The following is a 15326-nucleotide window of genomic DNA, read 5'->3' as shown; positions in this document are numbered from 1 at the left end:
ATGCACAGTTGGGTTGAGGTCAGGTGACTGACTGCCATTTAAGAACATTCTTTTTCTTTGCCTTAAGAAGCTCTTTGGTTGCATTTGTGGTATGTTTTTTGTCATTATCCATCTGTACTGTAAAGTGCCAGTTTTGCAGCATTTGACTGAATCTGAGCAGAAAGTACAGTACACTTCAGAATTCATCCTGCCCCTTCTATCAACAGTCACATCATTAGTAAATACCAGCAATCCAGTTCCACTGGCAGCTATACATGCCCAACACTACCTCCACCATGTTTGACAGATGATGTGGTATGCTTTGAATCACGAGCCCTTCCTTCTCCATACTCCTCTCTTCCCATCATTCTGGTTCAAGTTACTCTTGGTTTCATCTGTCAAAAGGATCTTGTTCCAGAACTGGGCAGGTTTTTTTAAATATGTTTCTAGCAAAGCCTAATCTGGCCTCTCTGCTTTTGAGTGTTACCAGTGGTTTAGATCTTGAGGTGAACCCTCTTTATTTACATTCGTGAAGGCCTCTTGGTCGTAGACATTGACAATATGTTAGCCTCCTCTAGACTGTCCTTGACCTGGTTAGATGTTGTGAAAAGGTTTTTCTTCACCACAGAAAGAATCCAGTGATCATCCAGTGTAGCTGCCTTCCATGGTCTTCCAGATCTTTTGGTGTTGCTGAGCTCGCCAGTGCATTCCTTTTTTTGAAGAATGAACTGTTGATTTGGCCATTCCGAAAGTTACTGCTGCTCTCATATGTTTTTTTTTTTAGCCTAATGAAGGCCCCCATCACTTGCATCTCTTTGGAAAGCATATTGAGAGTTCCCATTAATAGCTACCGAAGTCATATTTAACACTTGGAATCAACTCCAAGCTTTTATCTCCTTAATTTGTCATGAACTAACAAGGGAACAGGCCACAGCTGGCCAAGAAAGTGCTTATCAGTCAGCTGTGCGATCACCTTTGAGTCTGTGAAAGTGGAGGGACTGTGTAAAAAATGGCTGTAATTCCTAAACAGATAATGCAATATTTTTGGTAAACCCTGTGAATTAAAGCTGAAAGTTTGCACTTCGATAACATCTTGACTGCTTAATTTCAAATCCATTGTAGTGTTATACAGAGGCACAAAAATTGTGTCACTGTCCAAATTCTTATTGACCTGACTGTATGTCAGTGCTAATTACACTGGGGAGTTAATATTTTTTCTATTTCTAGTTGCATTGGTTTAACCTTGTATGCACCAGCATTATTACTCTATTATTAACCTTGAAATGGAATTACACAAATATTGCAACATTACAAACAAAAACAGTAATTACAAAATATATACAAAGTAATTCAGAGTGATTCGATGTGAAATGCTCCATTCTGGAGAACCTCAAAAATGTTCAAAATGGGGGTGATAGGAACCAGATTTTTGAATGATTTAAAGCCTTTAAAAGCTACCAGAAATTTTACAAATATGCTGCCTGACACCTGAGACACTGAGTGAGTTTACATGCACTCAATACTCCGGTCATAATCGAATTTCTGCAGGTATCTGATTATTCAAATGGTCATGTAAACAGCATACTCCGATTTCTTAGATCAGAGTAAGGTCTAGAAATCCTATAAAGAAATCAGATAAAGAGAGCTGGATTTTAGCTCAGTAATCAGATTTCTTTCTGATTTGTCAGTTTGCACATGTGCGAAAACAGACCACAGTACTGGAAATAAGCAAGCAACATTGCAAAAGATGGCAGCAAAACACATTTGGAGTGACATTGAACTACATGCTTGAAACTGAAACTACATGCTTGACGAAATGAAGGATTTAAATATTCTTCATATTCTAGATGGTGGTTTTGGATAGTAAATAAAATGGCTATATTTACGTTGGAGACATTGTGACCTCTGGTTTCTTTCACCACCACTGTAGTGAAATCCAAGTTTCTAAGTTTCTTTACAGTGCACCATGTCACATCAAACCACTATGAATGACTGTTTACATCTCAACCATTGAATTATAAAGAAATTAAATTTAAAAAAAAAACTGTTAGCTGAAGTGAGTGAGGAATGGAACTCCACCTACTGATCTTTGGAGTCAAAAAGGTTCATTATGTTAAATGATCTTGTAATTACTGATCAAGTATGCTAGACACTTCATTCAAAACCCCCTGTATCCCCACCTTGCTGGTGTTCAGATAGAGATTGTACGCCTTCTGTTAATGCACAGTTTGTATTAGCCATCCACTAGTCCTTCATCAATGGTCAGTTTTTGACCACAGAGCTGCTCTTGGCTGGATATTTTTGGGTGGTTGAACACTCTCAACCCCCAGCAACATTACCCAGTAGTACCAGTCACACACACACGACCATGCCATTACCATGTCAGCTGTAACACTGTGAGTCACATCCATATTAATACCTGCAACCCCGTACATATCAGTATACAGTTAACTCCATCATGTTCTCATATGACTTTAAGTAAATGCTGTTTTCTTTCTAAACCTGTTGACAATATCGCATCAAAGGGAAAGAAACAACTGATTTTTTTATTATGAAGATTCTAAAATAGCATGTGAAACATTTTAAATGGTTCTAATATAAAGTGCAGGCAGCGTTCAGAAACAGGACTAACAGTAATTTTATGGGTTTGTTCAGTGTGTCCTCTAACATCCAAATTAGCTGTGCTATAGTCTTTACTTTTCTCTCACTTTATGTTAATCTCATCTAATTTTCTCTGCTTGGGTCATTCTTCATGCCCATTTGGCTTTGCAGAGCATGGTGTGTGCTGACGCATTAAGCAATATTAAATAGTTTGATGAGATGCATGCGTCATCACGATTTGTTGTTTATTAGATGCCTGAGGCATTTCAGCACAGACAACAGCATGACTTTAATCCTTTAAGATGCAGTTAATGTGGTTGTTTAGGCTACATGAGGAAAATCAGTTTGTGGCTACAAGAGTGGGGGATATCTGTAACACCACTGTCTTCCTTTTTTCTTCCTATTTGTTCATTTCAAAATGGGCATTTTTCTTGATTTGCCAAAGCTTTAATGGCACTCAAATATCTGAATCCTGTTTTGTCTCAGGTTTTTCTCCAAAAATCAATATCTGGGATGCAACCAGGACGCCTGAGTGGTTTCTTGTGAGGCTTTCCTATTCAGAGAGGCAATATAATGGCTGGTGATTAGTTCCATTATAGAGGGCCTGTAATAGACCAATGGCAACTCACTCAACTCTGTTGTGTGTCATTACATCCTTTCATGGTCATGAGGCATCCTGGGTTCCTCTAAGCAAGGGTTCAAACAAAGTACCAGAACCTTTGGCACCAGAAAACTGGAGAATAGCTTTTTTCCATTATCAGTTCAGTAATGATGGTTCAAGTTTTATGTGTTTTGGTGCCTGTCCATTTTTTTAACATTGCTGAGGACACCACAGTCATTGTCCTTATTAACAACAACAATGAGACAGCATACTGACAGAAGATCAGTGAGGAGGGCCAACAACAATAACACTAGCAAACAGAACACTAGCAAAACCAAAGAAATAGATTTGGACTAAGTAACGGTTGGACCACTTTGTCTGCATTAATGGGGCAGTGGCGGAGACTGGTGGAGTTTAAAATTTCTTGGCATGCATATCTCTGAGACCACCACTGTAATCAATAGGAAGAGCCCTAACATCTTAAGGAGTTTGAGGAAGTGTGGCGTACGGAAACAGACACTACTGAATTCCTATTGACAGGTACTTGTTTTCTATTGGGGTGGGGCTTGCTTTCATACTGGGAGTTACATGATGTAGACCATCCCACCTAAAACTGTATTTCCCTTGCTACACAACATATACAACTAATTGCATTCATGCAAAACAACTTGTATCTAAAACATGCACATTTTCATCTTGTTTTCTCACTCTTTTTTATATGCTTCACTGAGGGAACTTGCTAATGATAAAATGAAAACTGGTGAAAGCTTTTATCTTTTAGCAGTCAACATGTTACAAACTAACAAAAGCTAAATAAGTTAAGTCTGTCAGCATTTCTCACTGCCCACCTGCTCGGATATGTCCTCATATTGCTGCATCGGTAATGTTCTCTATGGAGCGCTGCATGTTGTGTCAGCCAGAACCAGAATCTCACCATTGCTGAATTTAATACGCTAATCTCCTGAAGTTGATGTTGGCTTCTTTTTCAAATTTCTGTTCCACCTTAAATAGCACAGCAGTTACGGTGCGCCCACACAATGTCTGAATGTAAATGCTACACCAGTTAAGACGGAACAGGAAATGTGAGAAAGTAGCTAACTTCAGTTTCATCTGATCTCTGTCTATCGCTCTACTGTTGAAGGTGTTCAGAGAGGATTCATGAAGACTGAGCCGCCATGCAAGCATTTTTTTCAGGGAACACAGTCACATGGTTTTGGTGAAAGGTAGAGACTAATGCAGGGACTGCAGGGACACAATTTAACATGGACTTTTTATGTTGTTATACAGGGTCAAGTGGCGTGTGTTTCTGGCCACATTTACCAGCCAGTTCAGAGCAATTCTTCAGCATTTTAAAGAGATCTGTGCTAAAGAGTGTTATTGGGGAATGTAAGAAATTGTTTTTAACCCAAGTGTTTTTTCAGTTACTGACCTGTTTGTTTAAATCACAAAATCCAACCTTATACTACTTTAATCACCATCTTGTTGCCTACAATGTAGCACCATTTTGAAGCATGTGGTAAGCTTCTGTAATGTGGGGTTAGTTGTTACACGACGTTACAACTAAGCCACCTTTAGTAAACAAAGACAAATAAAGTACATTTTGTCTTTTTGTCCCATAGATGTACATAGATTTTAAACTAAAGAAAAAATCTAAAATAAGAAACTTTATTAGTATGGTTCAGATGTTATAGTATATTCATGAAAACTGACATGAACAGATGGTAAAGCTGTAGTTATTCAGAAAAAAAAATCCATATTTTACTGATGTGTGATGTTTTTATTTGCTGTCCTTCACTGGTCAAAAAATAAACTTGTCATTGTTCGACACACAGTCTCATGTCAGTTTTCATATATAACTTGATGTGTGTTTGTTTATCAATTGAGCTGTCCATCTGCTGAATAGATAGATAATATATAATGCAGTACAGTTGGAAAATATCTTTGTTTCTTACAACATAGAATTATATTGAATTAACTTTGGTTGCACTAATTGATCAGACTGTTCTAGCAAGTGTCAGTGTATATGAGGATGGAAGAATCAATGGCAAACATATTTACCAAATGAGGTGTTCCTCAATCACTCGTCACTGTCATCACCTGTGACTGGGTTTAAGGGATCTGCTGATAACAAACACACATCCTGTTGTTGGGGTCAGTCATCAGTAAATCATCTAATGTTTTGTGTAAAGTGTAGTTTCATACTGCTTTATAGAGGTTTATTTAGAAGTTTTGTTGTTTTGCACATAAACACAAACATACAATATACACCAGGAGTGCACCGCTCTGGTCCTGGAGGGCTGGTGTCCAGCACAGTTTGGTGATTTTCCTGCTAAAACACACCTGATTCAACTCCTTTTTTAACTGCCAGGCTTTGTAGGTGTGTTTACACAGGGAAAACAAAAACTGTGCTGGACACTGGCCCTCCAGGACAGAAGTTGTGCAAACCTGATATAAGCACTGAGTCAGTAGTACTTCTGCTGTAAGAAATTAACCCAGCCTTCTATAACAGAAGTGCCCAATCCCCGTTCTGGAAATCTACCGCCTTAGAAGTCTACCTGGATCTTATATTCAGATGACATGAAAGCCTTAATTACCTGGAGCTTAGACCTAAACTGCAGAGTGTAGATCTCCAGGATCACCCCAAATCCAGTACATCATTTCAATGAGTTGCATCACATTTGGTGGTGTTATTTTAGTATATCAAGCCATGTTAAGCTTTTTCCTTATAACAGGCTCAATGCAAAAATTAAAACTTTCTTTTTACATCACAGGTTCATCCTTTCAGTAGTAGATAGTACTTATGACAAGTAGTAAGTGAGAGAGGTTTGGTGTTCCTAGGTTGATGTTTTAGTACATTCGGCCATGTTAAGTATTTTAGAATGGCCCTATTGTGCATGAGCCAAAATTTTTCTATAAACATGATGCTGTCTGTGTCACTTTTAGATGTCCACAATCTCCTCTAATCATTTGAAAGCCACAGCCACAAAGACAGGACAGAAATATTTTTTCTTCAACAGTTCAGTAGAGAATGTTAAAAACAAATGTTTTACTGCTGGATAAATATCTTTCTATGTTGAACTCCAGTACATGTTCATTTTAACTGACAGTGCTTCACCAGGTTTATTCATTTATTTATTTATTTACTTACTTACTTACTTACAATGCAACACATTGTTTAACGTTACAAGAATGAATTTATCTTAGAAAGAGTTTCACTTTCTCATTATTCTACTCCAACCTACATAAGTCAGCTGGGTTAAGCTAATGTCCACTGGCAACAACCAAACAATCCAAACAAACAAAACAAAAAAATTATGTGATACTACATGCTGGCACTTCACATCAATGAGTGCGTTTACATGTTGTTGATAAGCCGATAATTGGAGAAAATCAGATTTTGTCAACATGTTTACATGCACTTGGGCAATTAGATAATCAGGTAAAACACAGATGTCATGTCGCGTCTTTTTTTTCAACATTGCACCACTTTACCTGAAAATATGAACATCTATAATCTAGAAGATTATGAGAAAAGAATATATTGAAATCCTTCATTTCGTAAAGAATGTAGTTGGTTTCATCATCGCTTGCTAGCGCGATCTGTTTCACACACATGCGTAATTTGAGAAGTCCGAAAAAGAAATCCAAGAAATCCAATTATGATCAGATTATTGGGTACATGTAAACACACTCACACTTTGTGTCCATGTTTGTTTTATGCACAGGATTCAATTCCCCTACCACATGCGGCAATGCTGTCCCCTTGCACAGCCCTGCGTGGGATGCATTTAATGACAAGTATAAACAGTGCTTTTTTATATTGTCCAGGGCTCCACTTTTTGGAACCATCCTAGAACTGTCCTAAAAAAATTCTGTCACCCATCCCTAGTGAAAATTAACTGTCCAAAAAAAAATCATCGCCTTTTAAACATTACATTTGTCCCTTGACTTTTATGGGTTCACAAATACAACAAATGTCAGACAGCAATACACAGAAGACATGCTTAACATATGCATGCAGACACACAAAGCATACAAACACATTTATAGTCCATAAATACATTTATGTGCTTATGTATAGAGTGTAAAAATCTCTAAATATGTAAATGTTCTCTAAATATGTCTTGAAACATCACTTTACCTACACCAGTAATGAACTGCATTCCTAAAATGCAAAACTAACCACTGTAAAATCTCATTGAGTTCAGGATTTCTGATCATCTAGTTGGTTTGTGGGTGCGTGTCCAGAGACACTGGAGCAATTATGAGAAAATCTAAACAGCTTTGCTGACTCACTGTGGTAGCTTTACTGGCGAGCGATGCGAGCAACAACGAAACCAAAACTTCCATTATAATCCGTGAGGATGTCTAAACCAGCTGTGAGCGGCAGAGCGCGATGCGGTGTGACGCACCAGTTTTGACGGACCCTCATGTCTGTTTTGACGTATCGCCTCGCTCTGCAGTTCTACCTTAAAACGAAGAAAGTCAAAAAAAGTGGAGAAGAGAGGGATCTCTACAACCCTTACAATAAACAATTTGGAGAAAAACTGTCAAAGTGCTGAAAGTTAGAGGTGAAAATCGTTTGTTTTGTGTTAGCTAAGTTAGCTAGCTAGTTAGCTAGGTTAGGTTAGCTAGCTAAGTGGATGCAATTTAACATAACCAAGCTGCGCAAGACCAGGGAGAAATGATGCTATTTAACTAGCTAGCTATGTAATTTAGACATTAAATGTGGGGATTAAAATGTAACCTGTTGCAAACCCCATTAAATACATACCCCCAAACCACAGCTGGACAGCTCTGTCGGTAAAACTGCTAACGCTAGCTAGCTATCTTTTGGGAGGTCTGTGGTTTACGCTTTGCCGTTTCCGCTGTAGACATCTTGAGGGACTTGCGACGCGATGTGACACTACATTTGAACGCCAGTTTGCTGTTAGGACATGGTGTAATTTTCTGTTACATCCAATTATAATCCTGACGCTCTCCACATCTTTCCTAAACGTCAGTGTATTTTTCTTCTCCAGTCACTGCTTAGTAACCGTCACACTATCCTTAACTGTCTTGCTCAGGCTTTCATGTTGTTAGCGTTGAGCTAGCGTTCCTGTGAATGTACCTTGAATATGAAGCTCCAGGTATTCAACAGATGTGCCTGAGGGATCTGTAAAAAGTAAGAACAGAAACTTTGACAGGGTATAAGGGTGTTTTCACACTTGGGCCGTTTCAGCGTCTGAAGTGGACTCAGTCCGCTGAGTCATGGTTTCTTTTGCATATGTGAACACGCCAAACGAACTCGGACCCCTCTAAACGGCCCTCTCGAGGTGGTCTCAGTTCGTTTGTAGTTCGATTAATTTGTGCACTGTGAAAACAAAACGGCCCCAGTCCACTTTAGCTTTGCTTCATGATGAAGACCTCGATGCTCGCCGTACACACAGCCAGTCTTCACTTCAGCAGGTAAAACAGACCAAGGATCATTTATACGGTTCTACTCAGGATAAAGTCTGTCCGTGATCTGAGACAGACAGCAGCGCTGACTTATTAAAGTTCAGATGCGAGAGCTCGCGTGATTTTACCGCGTTAAAGGCTCGAGCTGGGCACGCACCGCAGTTTTCAGCTGCTTTCACTCGCCGGGTGGCGCTTCAGTGAGGAGCACAGCCGAACACGGAGCCCACCGCGGCAGACGCGCAGGGCCGTTTTTCCGATTCTGTGCGATGGACTTCGGCCAATAGGAAAGCAGCAGGCGGGTCTGGCGGTTCTTCTTGTCACCTGATAGGTCGGATTTACCAGAGAACGCTGCCCATTTTGCGAACACTGCGCGCACATACAGTGCTGTGAAAGGGGTCCGAGTTCTAATGGAGTTGTGGTCTGAACAAGAAGTGGTCTGAGATCTCAAAGGACCAGAAAGAAAACTGAGTCCTCTTTATAGGTCACTTACATTGTGAACACAAAACGTCATTTGCAGTTGGTTCCCTTCCAGGTTCACTTTAACAGAACTCGGTTCGGTTCTTTTAAAATGAACTATATGTGAAAACACTGTAAGATGCCAATTTTAAATGCCAAATACAAAATGTCAACCACCCATGTTAAAAAGTTGATTCATCCTTGTCGACAGTGATCTGGGTCATCAGAGGTAAGATACAAATGGAAAAAAAACCCAAACATTTCCACTCCGGCCGAGGTAGTATGACTTTAACTAGACAGATCTGGTTTTTAAGCTTTTTTCTGTCTTTATGTACATTTCAGTTATCAGTGTGTCGCCTTCATTAGGGTTAATGTTTTGCTTGTGAAGAACGGGTGCGTGCTTTATAGAGAAGTGTTGCAGTCGTTGTTGGTTTTATGCTATCCTCTGTAAGTAATCTTGCTACTGTTTTGTCTCGGTCTGAAATAAAAATGTGTTGATAGTGGTGCCAACACAATGGTTAGTATGCTACCACTGTGGTGCTGCATAGGCCTTGTTTAACTTGCCGATGTCAAAAACTCACTGACCACCCAAAAAAGGTAGCCAGGTAGGCGCCCACCAAACATTTGTGCCCAGGCGTCCATTAACTTTGTAGCTCTCTGTTTCTTCAGCGTCAAATGCAGAGCAAAGCCTACGCGATATTGTCCAAAGATTGTGAAACTGCCTGGTGTGAAATGTGTAGAGCAAACTAACAACTTTGAACTGAAGTTTTCCAGGACCCTGTTAAAGATGTGGGAGCTGAAGTTGACCTTCTATTCCCCAGCATGTTTTGCAAATTTTCTGTTCCACCTTAAATGGTGCCGCAGTTACATTCTGGCACTGTGCATTCTGGAAAGGTGTATAATTTCTGCAAATAGTCCGCCATTTCAATTGCTGTTGCTTCAGTGTTGTTTCCTCCTGGGCCAGATTGTGGGCTGGCATATGTAAATTTTGGGGGTGTAAATATTAACGAGTCAAGGCTAGGATATGGAGCAGTCTAGGATTTTGGAATCGGCCTGTTTCACCGCTCTCGTTTAAATGTAGGATTTGTTTTTGAAGGAGGAGACCCACCGTGTTTGAGGTTCACAGTATGTCAGTTACATGTACCAAACACTTCTTATTCAGCTATGCCAATGTAAATACAGTTTTCCATTCTATGGCACTTTTAATTGACGTATGTTCTGGAGAAGTGTTTCTAATGGTTTAGTTTACATTTACACTTAATGTAAACTAAATAGTAATTATCCCAGGGCTGTTCTGTAAGCCTATTCAACTACACCAAAGTTCACTTTGGGTGCCGTCCTATCTGTTTAAGATGAATTGGGTAATCAGACAGCAGTGGAAAAAGTGGTTTAGCAGCAGACACCCTTTCAAGTGAATTCAGCTACTGTAATATGCACGCTTTACTGACATATGGGTTCAGTTTCACACACAAAAAAGCACTATTGACAGAGTGGGAAGCTCTGGAGCAGTCGCACATGAGCGTAAGGTTACCATGTCCAGTACCAAGCATCAGCCAGAGGGTATAAGGCCCCACCATTGGACTGTGGAGCAGTAGTACTGCATTCTCTGGAGCGATTAAGCTCCGTCCAATACCTTTGGGATGAGCTTGAGTGGTGTTTGTGTTCCAGAATTAAACCTCCAGCATCAGTACCTGACCTCATCAATGCTATTGAATGCAATCAGATCCTCACAGCAATGTTCCAACATCTAGAGTAACACCTTCCTAGAAGAATAAAGGCTGTTACTGCAGCAAAGAGGAATAAGCACCTTATAATACCCTTGATTTTAGAAGAAACTTCAGTTGAGCAGGTGTCTACACACTTATGGGCATATAACGTATGTGCTCAGTCGGGGATGAACACACATAACTAGGACTAGTATCTAATAGGTCCTCCATTGGTATTTTTCTTTGTTATGTGTAGTAAACTCCTTGTCTTTACAGGGGTGTTCCTGAAGACAGTGAAAACACAAGATATGTCGCCATCTGCTGGCCACATGAGCTCCCAGCTTCGTTTCAACAGAACAGTTCAACAGCAGCCACAACAGGGGTGAGGAGGCTTCACTGATGGTTGGCCTTTTTTGTGTGTATGTGTGCAGACAGTATATATATATATATGTGTGTGTATTGTTTCTCCTCATTGTTTCTGTGCTCATTGTCCATTTTATCAGCTCCACTTACTACATAGGTGCACTTTGTAGTTCTGATCCACTCGTACCGGCACAACACACACTAACACACCACCATGTATATATATATATATATATATATATATATATATATATATATATGTGTGTGTGTGTGTGTGTGTGTGTATATCTTCTGATACAGATACATAAACGTTTATAAATGTAGAAGTTGGTACAGAGAAATATAACATTTTTTGTAGGGTTATAAATGTAGAAAAAAGGGAATAAAATGCAGACAGCTTCTCCTAAATGTTCCGATGTCAGAAGTACAATAAATAAATCCTTTTGAAAGATTGAATCTGACCATCTGACCACTCATGTGCATCCATGAAAAACAATATTTTGAATGGGCATGATTCAAATGTGTATATCGGTTTTACACAAATAATATTTTCTTTTTAGGTTTCTTAAAAGTTCTAAAGAGGTGTTAATTTGTCCGAATTATACACATTAAATATCCTTGTAAGCCTGTGGTCTTCGGCATTTAATTGTTTGGCTTAAATAATACAGTGTCACACACACGTCTGCAGAAAAAAGTGAGGCACTGAATTAACTTGATTCAGATGTGTACATCATTTCCAAATAAATAAAATATATTCCACCAAGATTGTTTTACTTTTCATTTCATTTACTTTTAGCCGTACTTTGATATAATTTTATTTTTGGGGAAATAAAGTGCACATTTAAATCAAGTATATTCAATGCGTCACTTTTTGTTTTGTGTTGACATGCATTAAACTGAACTCGTGGTTAAGCTAGCATACACAGAGATGTGTCAATATGGGTGGGAGTTACTTTGAAGAGGATAAATGTAGATGTAAGATGTAAACAGAATCATTCAGAGTGATTCGATGTGAAATGCGCTGTTCTAGAACACTTTAGAATTGTTCAGAGTGGTGATGATAGAAAACCAGACATCTGAGTTTAACCCCTTAAGTGGTCAGGGTCCACCGGAAGGCCCAAAGTTTTATTAAACACATCTAAAAGAATAGCTCAACCAGTTCACATTGGAGTCCCTGTGGTTACTGATTAATAAGCCTTAGTATGTATTAAACCTGGGATTTTTTTAGGGCTGATGTTTCTAAAATCCCCCTCACAGAAAGTTTTAATATGAAATGATTAGTTGTGAACTGATAGCTGTGAGAGATTGGGCCTTAAACATTATTTTCATACGGTGCAAACAAGTGTGTTCAAAATTTTGATAATTCTTGTGATTAATACGTCTAAAACAGCCTGGGGTCAAAGAACACCAATGTGAACAAAATGTGTACAGGACACTGAAAGCATATCATCATGTTTATTTTATGTTTACCTAGTTGTCCCCATTAAATTAGGTAAACGTCATTAAATATGAAGCAAAAAATGAGGCCAAAAATTAGATAAGTTAATAAAGCATTATTTTCAGTGCATCGGTAAGTAAACAGGAATTGTGTTAATGTAATATATTTTATTGAAGTAGAAACAATGTACAGCTTTGAACAAAGTAAACTTAAAGCACAGTTTATTTCAGCATATATTCTGTGATCTATTTTTAGTATAAAGCAATGGAAACATTCTCACACATTAATATTTATTAAAACTGCAAATATTTTCCACAGTTTTAAGCAACAGTGTTTTCTTTCTTTCAGGTTATTCTTGCTTCTCAGATGTAAGCATCGGCCCAAACAACTGTGACGGTAAACTTTTTGTGTTTAAATGTTCTCTCGCCTTGAGTAAACATGATCCTAATATTAACCTTCTGAATCCCCTTAGGAAATATGAGAATGCGTCTAGTGACGTAGCTCAGCTATGCACCTCCTCTGTCCTGTAAATGGAGCTAATATTTTACCTATTATGATGAAGACTGAAACAGAGGGGATCCCCTGATCCCTTAATGTGCACAAATACTAACAGAAGATTTAACGTTGTACGTATTTGTATATGATACTCTAATTACAACATTTTAGAACTCAGTGACTTTACAAATGTATTTTTCTGTTATATTGTTTTACCACTGTATTGGTTCCTAACCTGCATGTGAAGTCTTGATTGAAGTTAAGAGCTGTTATTCATTTATTTTAGATATTAGTCTTCAGGTCAGTGAACAGAGAAAGGTCCCGAGGAACAGTAAATAAAAGAAGCGGAAATAAGGACAAAACTGGTGTAATTACTAACCAGGCTCATGGATTTTCACCATGCTATTTAGAAAGAGTACCAGCTCAGTTTTAAACTCAGACGCAGAGGCTAGAGAAAGTAATAGAAACATGACTTAGAAACAGTAATAACTTCATTTTCTGACTCAATTTAAAAAGAACATCTAATCAGTGTCTAGGCAGTTACACATTTTGTTAGGATTAATAGTGGCATTCTCACATTTTTGGTAGAAGTCAAAGCTTTTTTTGCTTATTGTTATTATTGTTAGTAGTAGTAATAGTAGTGTTACGGGAAGCACTTAAAGGAGAATTCCACAGATTTTACGAAATTTCTACATAAATTATTGAAATGAAAACAAATTCATTTAAAGTGGTTTAATGTAAAATGGTACATTGCAGAGACATTTATCAACTCTATTAACTTCTTTACAGTAGTAGTGATAGGAACTGGGGGTCACAATGTCTACAACACAAATATAGCCAATTCATTTACTATCCAAAATGACTACTGGGCCTACACACAACCTCTGAGTTTTGTTTGTAATGGTGATAATGGTAAAATAGTAAATCTGAAAAATAAGTTTTCTTTAAGGACTATATTTCCTTGCAACAGCCTGCGTGTACCTCTCTGCCATAATAATTTTAAAAATGTATAAGATTTAGCCCAAAACTTTATTTCTGACCTATCAAAAAAACAGGACCTCAGGCATTAGGCAACATATTTGTAACAACTTTGTGATATAACATTCTGTGAGGTAGCTTTAGAGCCATTAAACACTTCAAACATCTGGTTCTTATCACCACCACTGGGAACAGTTCTGACTTGGTACCTTTAAAATGGAACATTTCACATCAAAAAACTCTGAATGACTTTGCTTACATCTTATTTAATTATGCAGGAAAACTCATGGAATTCCCCTTTAAAAATCTCGCAACATCTTTATGCAAAATGAGCCTTGCTTACTACAGTCACTTGACATGCTAGAACAGTATGAAAGGGACTGTGCCTCTGTGCCCTGAAAGCAGACAAAGCACTTAAATTTCTAGAGTTACTCAGGTGAGTTGAGATGAAGGCTATTAATAAAGTGTTATTAGACTCCGTCTAGGATGTTCATTGAATTGCTGAGTTGAATGCATAATCTCAAGTTCATTTCCTCATGCTGTTCCACGTAGGAGGACTGGGCCTGGTCATAAAAGGCACCGCAAGACTGAGCCTTCACACGAGTCGTGCGTCTGTCGTGGTTGCAGGGAGTCTCTCAGACTATGGCTCTGCAAGGGGCACTCATAGTACTAATAATACTTCTTTCAGGTAAACATTTTGAATGAATTTTTATATTCTGTCTACAAAAATTTTTATATTCTGTCTTATATTCTGTCTATATTCTGCCATTCAGAGATCACCTCTAACCCCCCCAGAAAAGTGGTATGAAGTTAATACTGATTTGCAGGTCAGTTTTGTTCCATCTCAAGTGCTGAAACAAGTAAGTAGTTGACTATTAAAAATCTTGTATCATTATTCATGATTAATAATTTCATATATTTAATTGAAATATTTTATCACTCTTCTATGTTATGTGTACTAGTTGTTAAGTAATCTTTTTCTCATCTCATCCTTCAGATGTGTGTAAGACTTACGGCAGTGGAGTCATTCAGTCATTCAGTAAGACCTTGTTCTATCTGAAGTCTACGTGTCCTGTCACACTGACTCGCTTCACTCTTCTGGGGGTAAACTGCGATGTCACTGTCCAGCGTGGGTCAACCGGCCTCATGACCAGAGTAGAGATTTTGGTGAATAAAGTTACCACCATACTTCAGGATGGCAAAGTCACTGTGGAAGGAAACAGGTATTTGTCAACTGCTGCTATCAGTGCTTTAGGAGTGGACATGAGAA

The 15326-nt window shown here is 38.5% G+C and overlaps 1 protein-coding gene across 1 annotated transcript in view; it reads left to right on the top strand.

Annotated features, from left to right (window-relative positions):
- The first annotated feature begins 14627 nt into the window (after positions 1-14627).
- The window catches only part of LOC118811197 (mucin-2-like), a 39317-nt gene continuing 38618 nt past the window's right edge, over positions 14628-15326 (top strand). The window contains exons 1-3 of the mRNA XM_036575361.1: positions 14628-14744; positions 14884-14916; positions 15054-15279. Of these exons, the coding sequence (XP_036431254.1) occupies positions 14699-14744; positions 14884-14916; positions 15054-15279 (305 nt within the window). The 5' untranslated portion in view covers positions 14628-14698. The remainder of the gene's footprint in view (positions 14745-14883; positions 14917-15053; positions 15280-15326) is intronic.

This window comes from Colossoma macropomum, unplaced genomic scaffold (assembly GCF_904425465.1).
Source record: "Colossoma macropomum unplaced genomic scaffold, Colossoma_macropomum, whole genome shotgun sequence".
NCBI classification, from domain to species: domain Eukaryota; kingdom Metazoa; phylum Chordata; class Actinopteri; order Characiformes; family Serrasalmidae; genus Colossoma; species Colossoma macropomum.
Note: the sequence above shows the minus strand (reverse complement) of the source record. Positions and strands in the feature narration are given on the sequence as shown.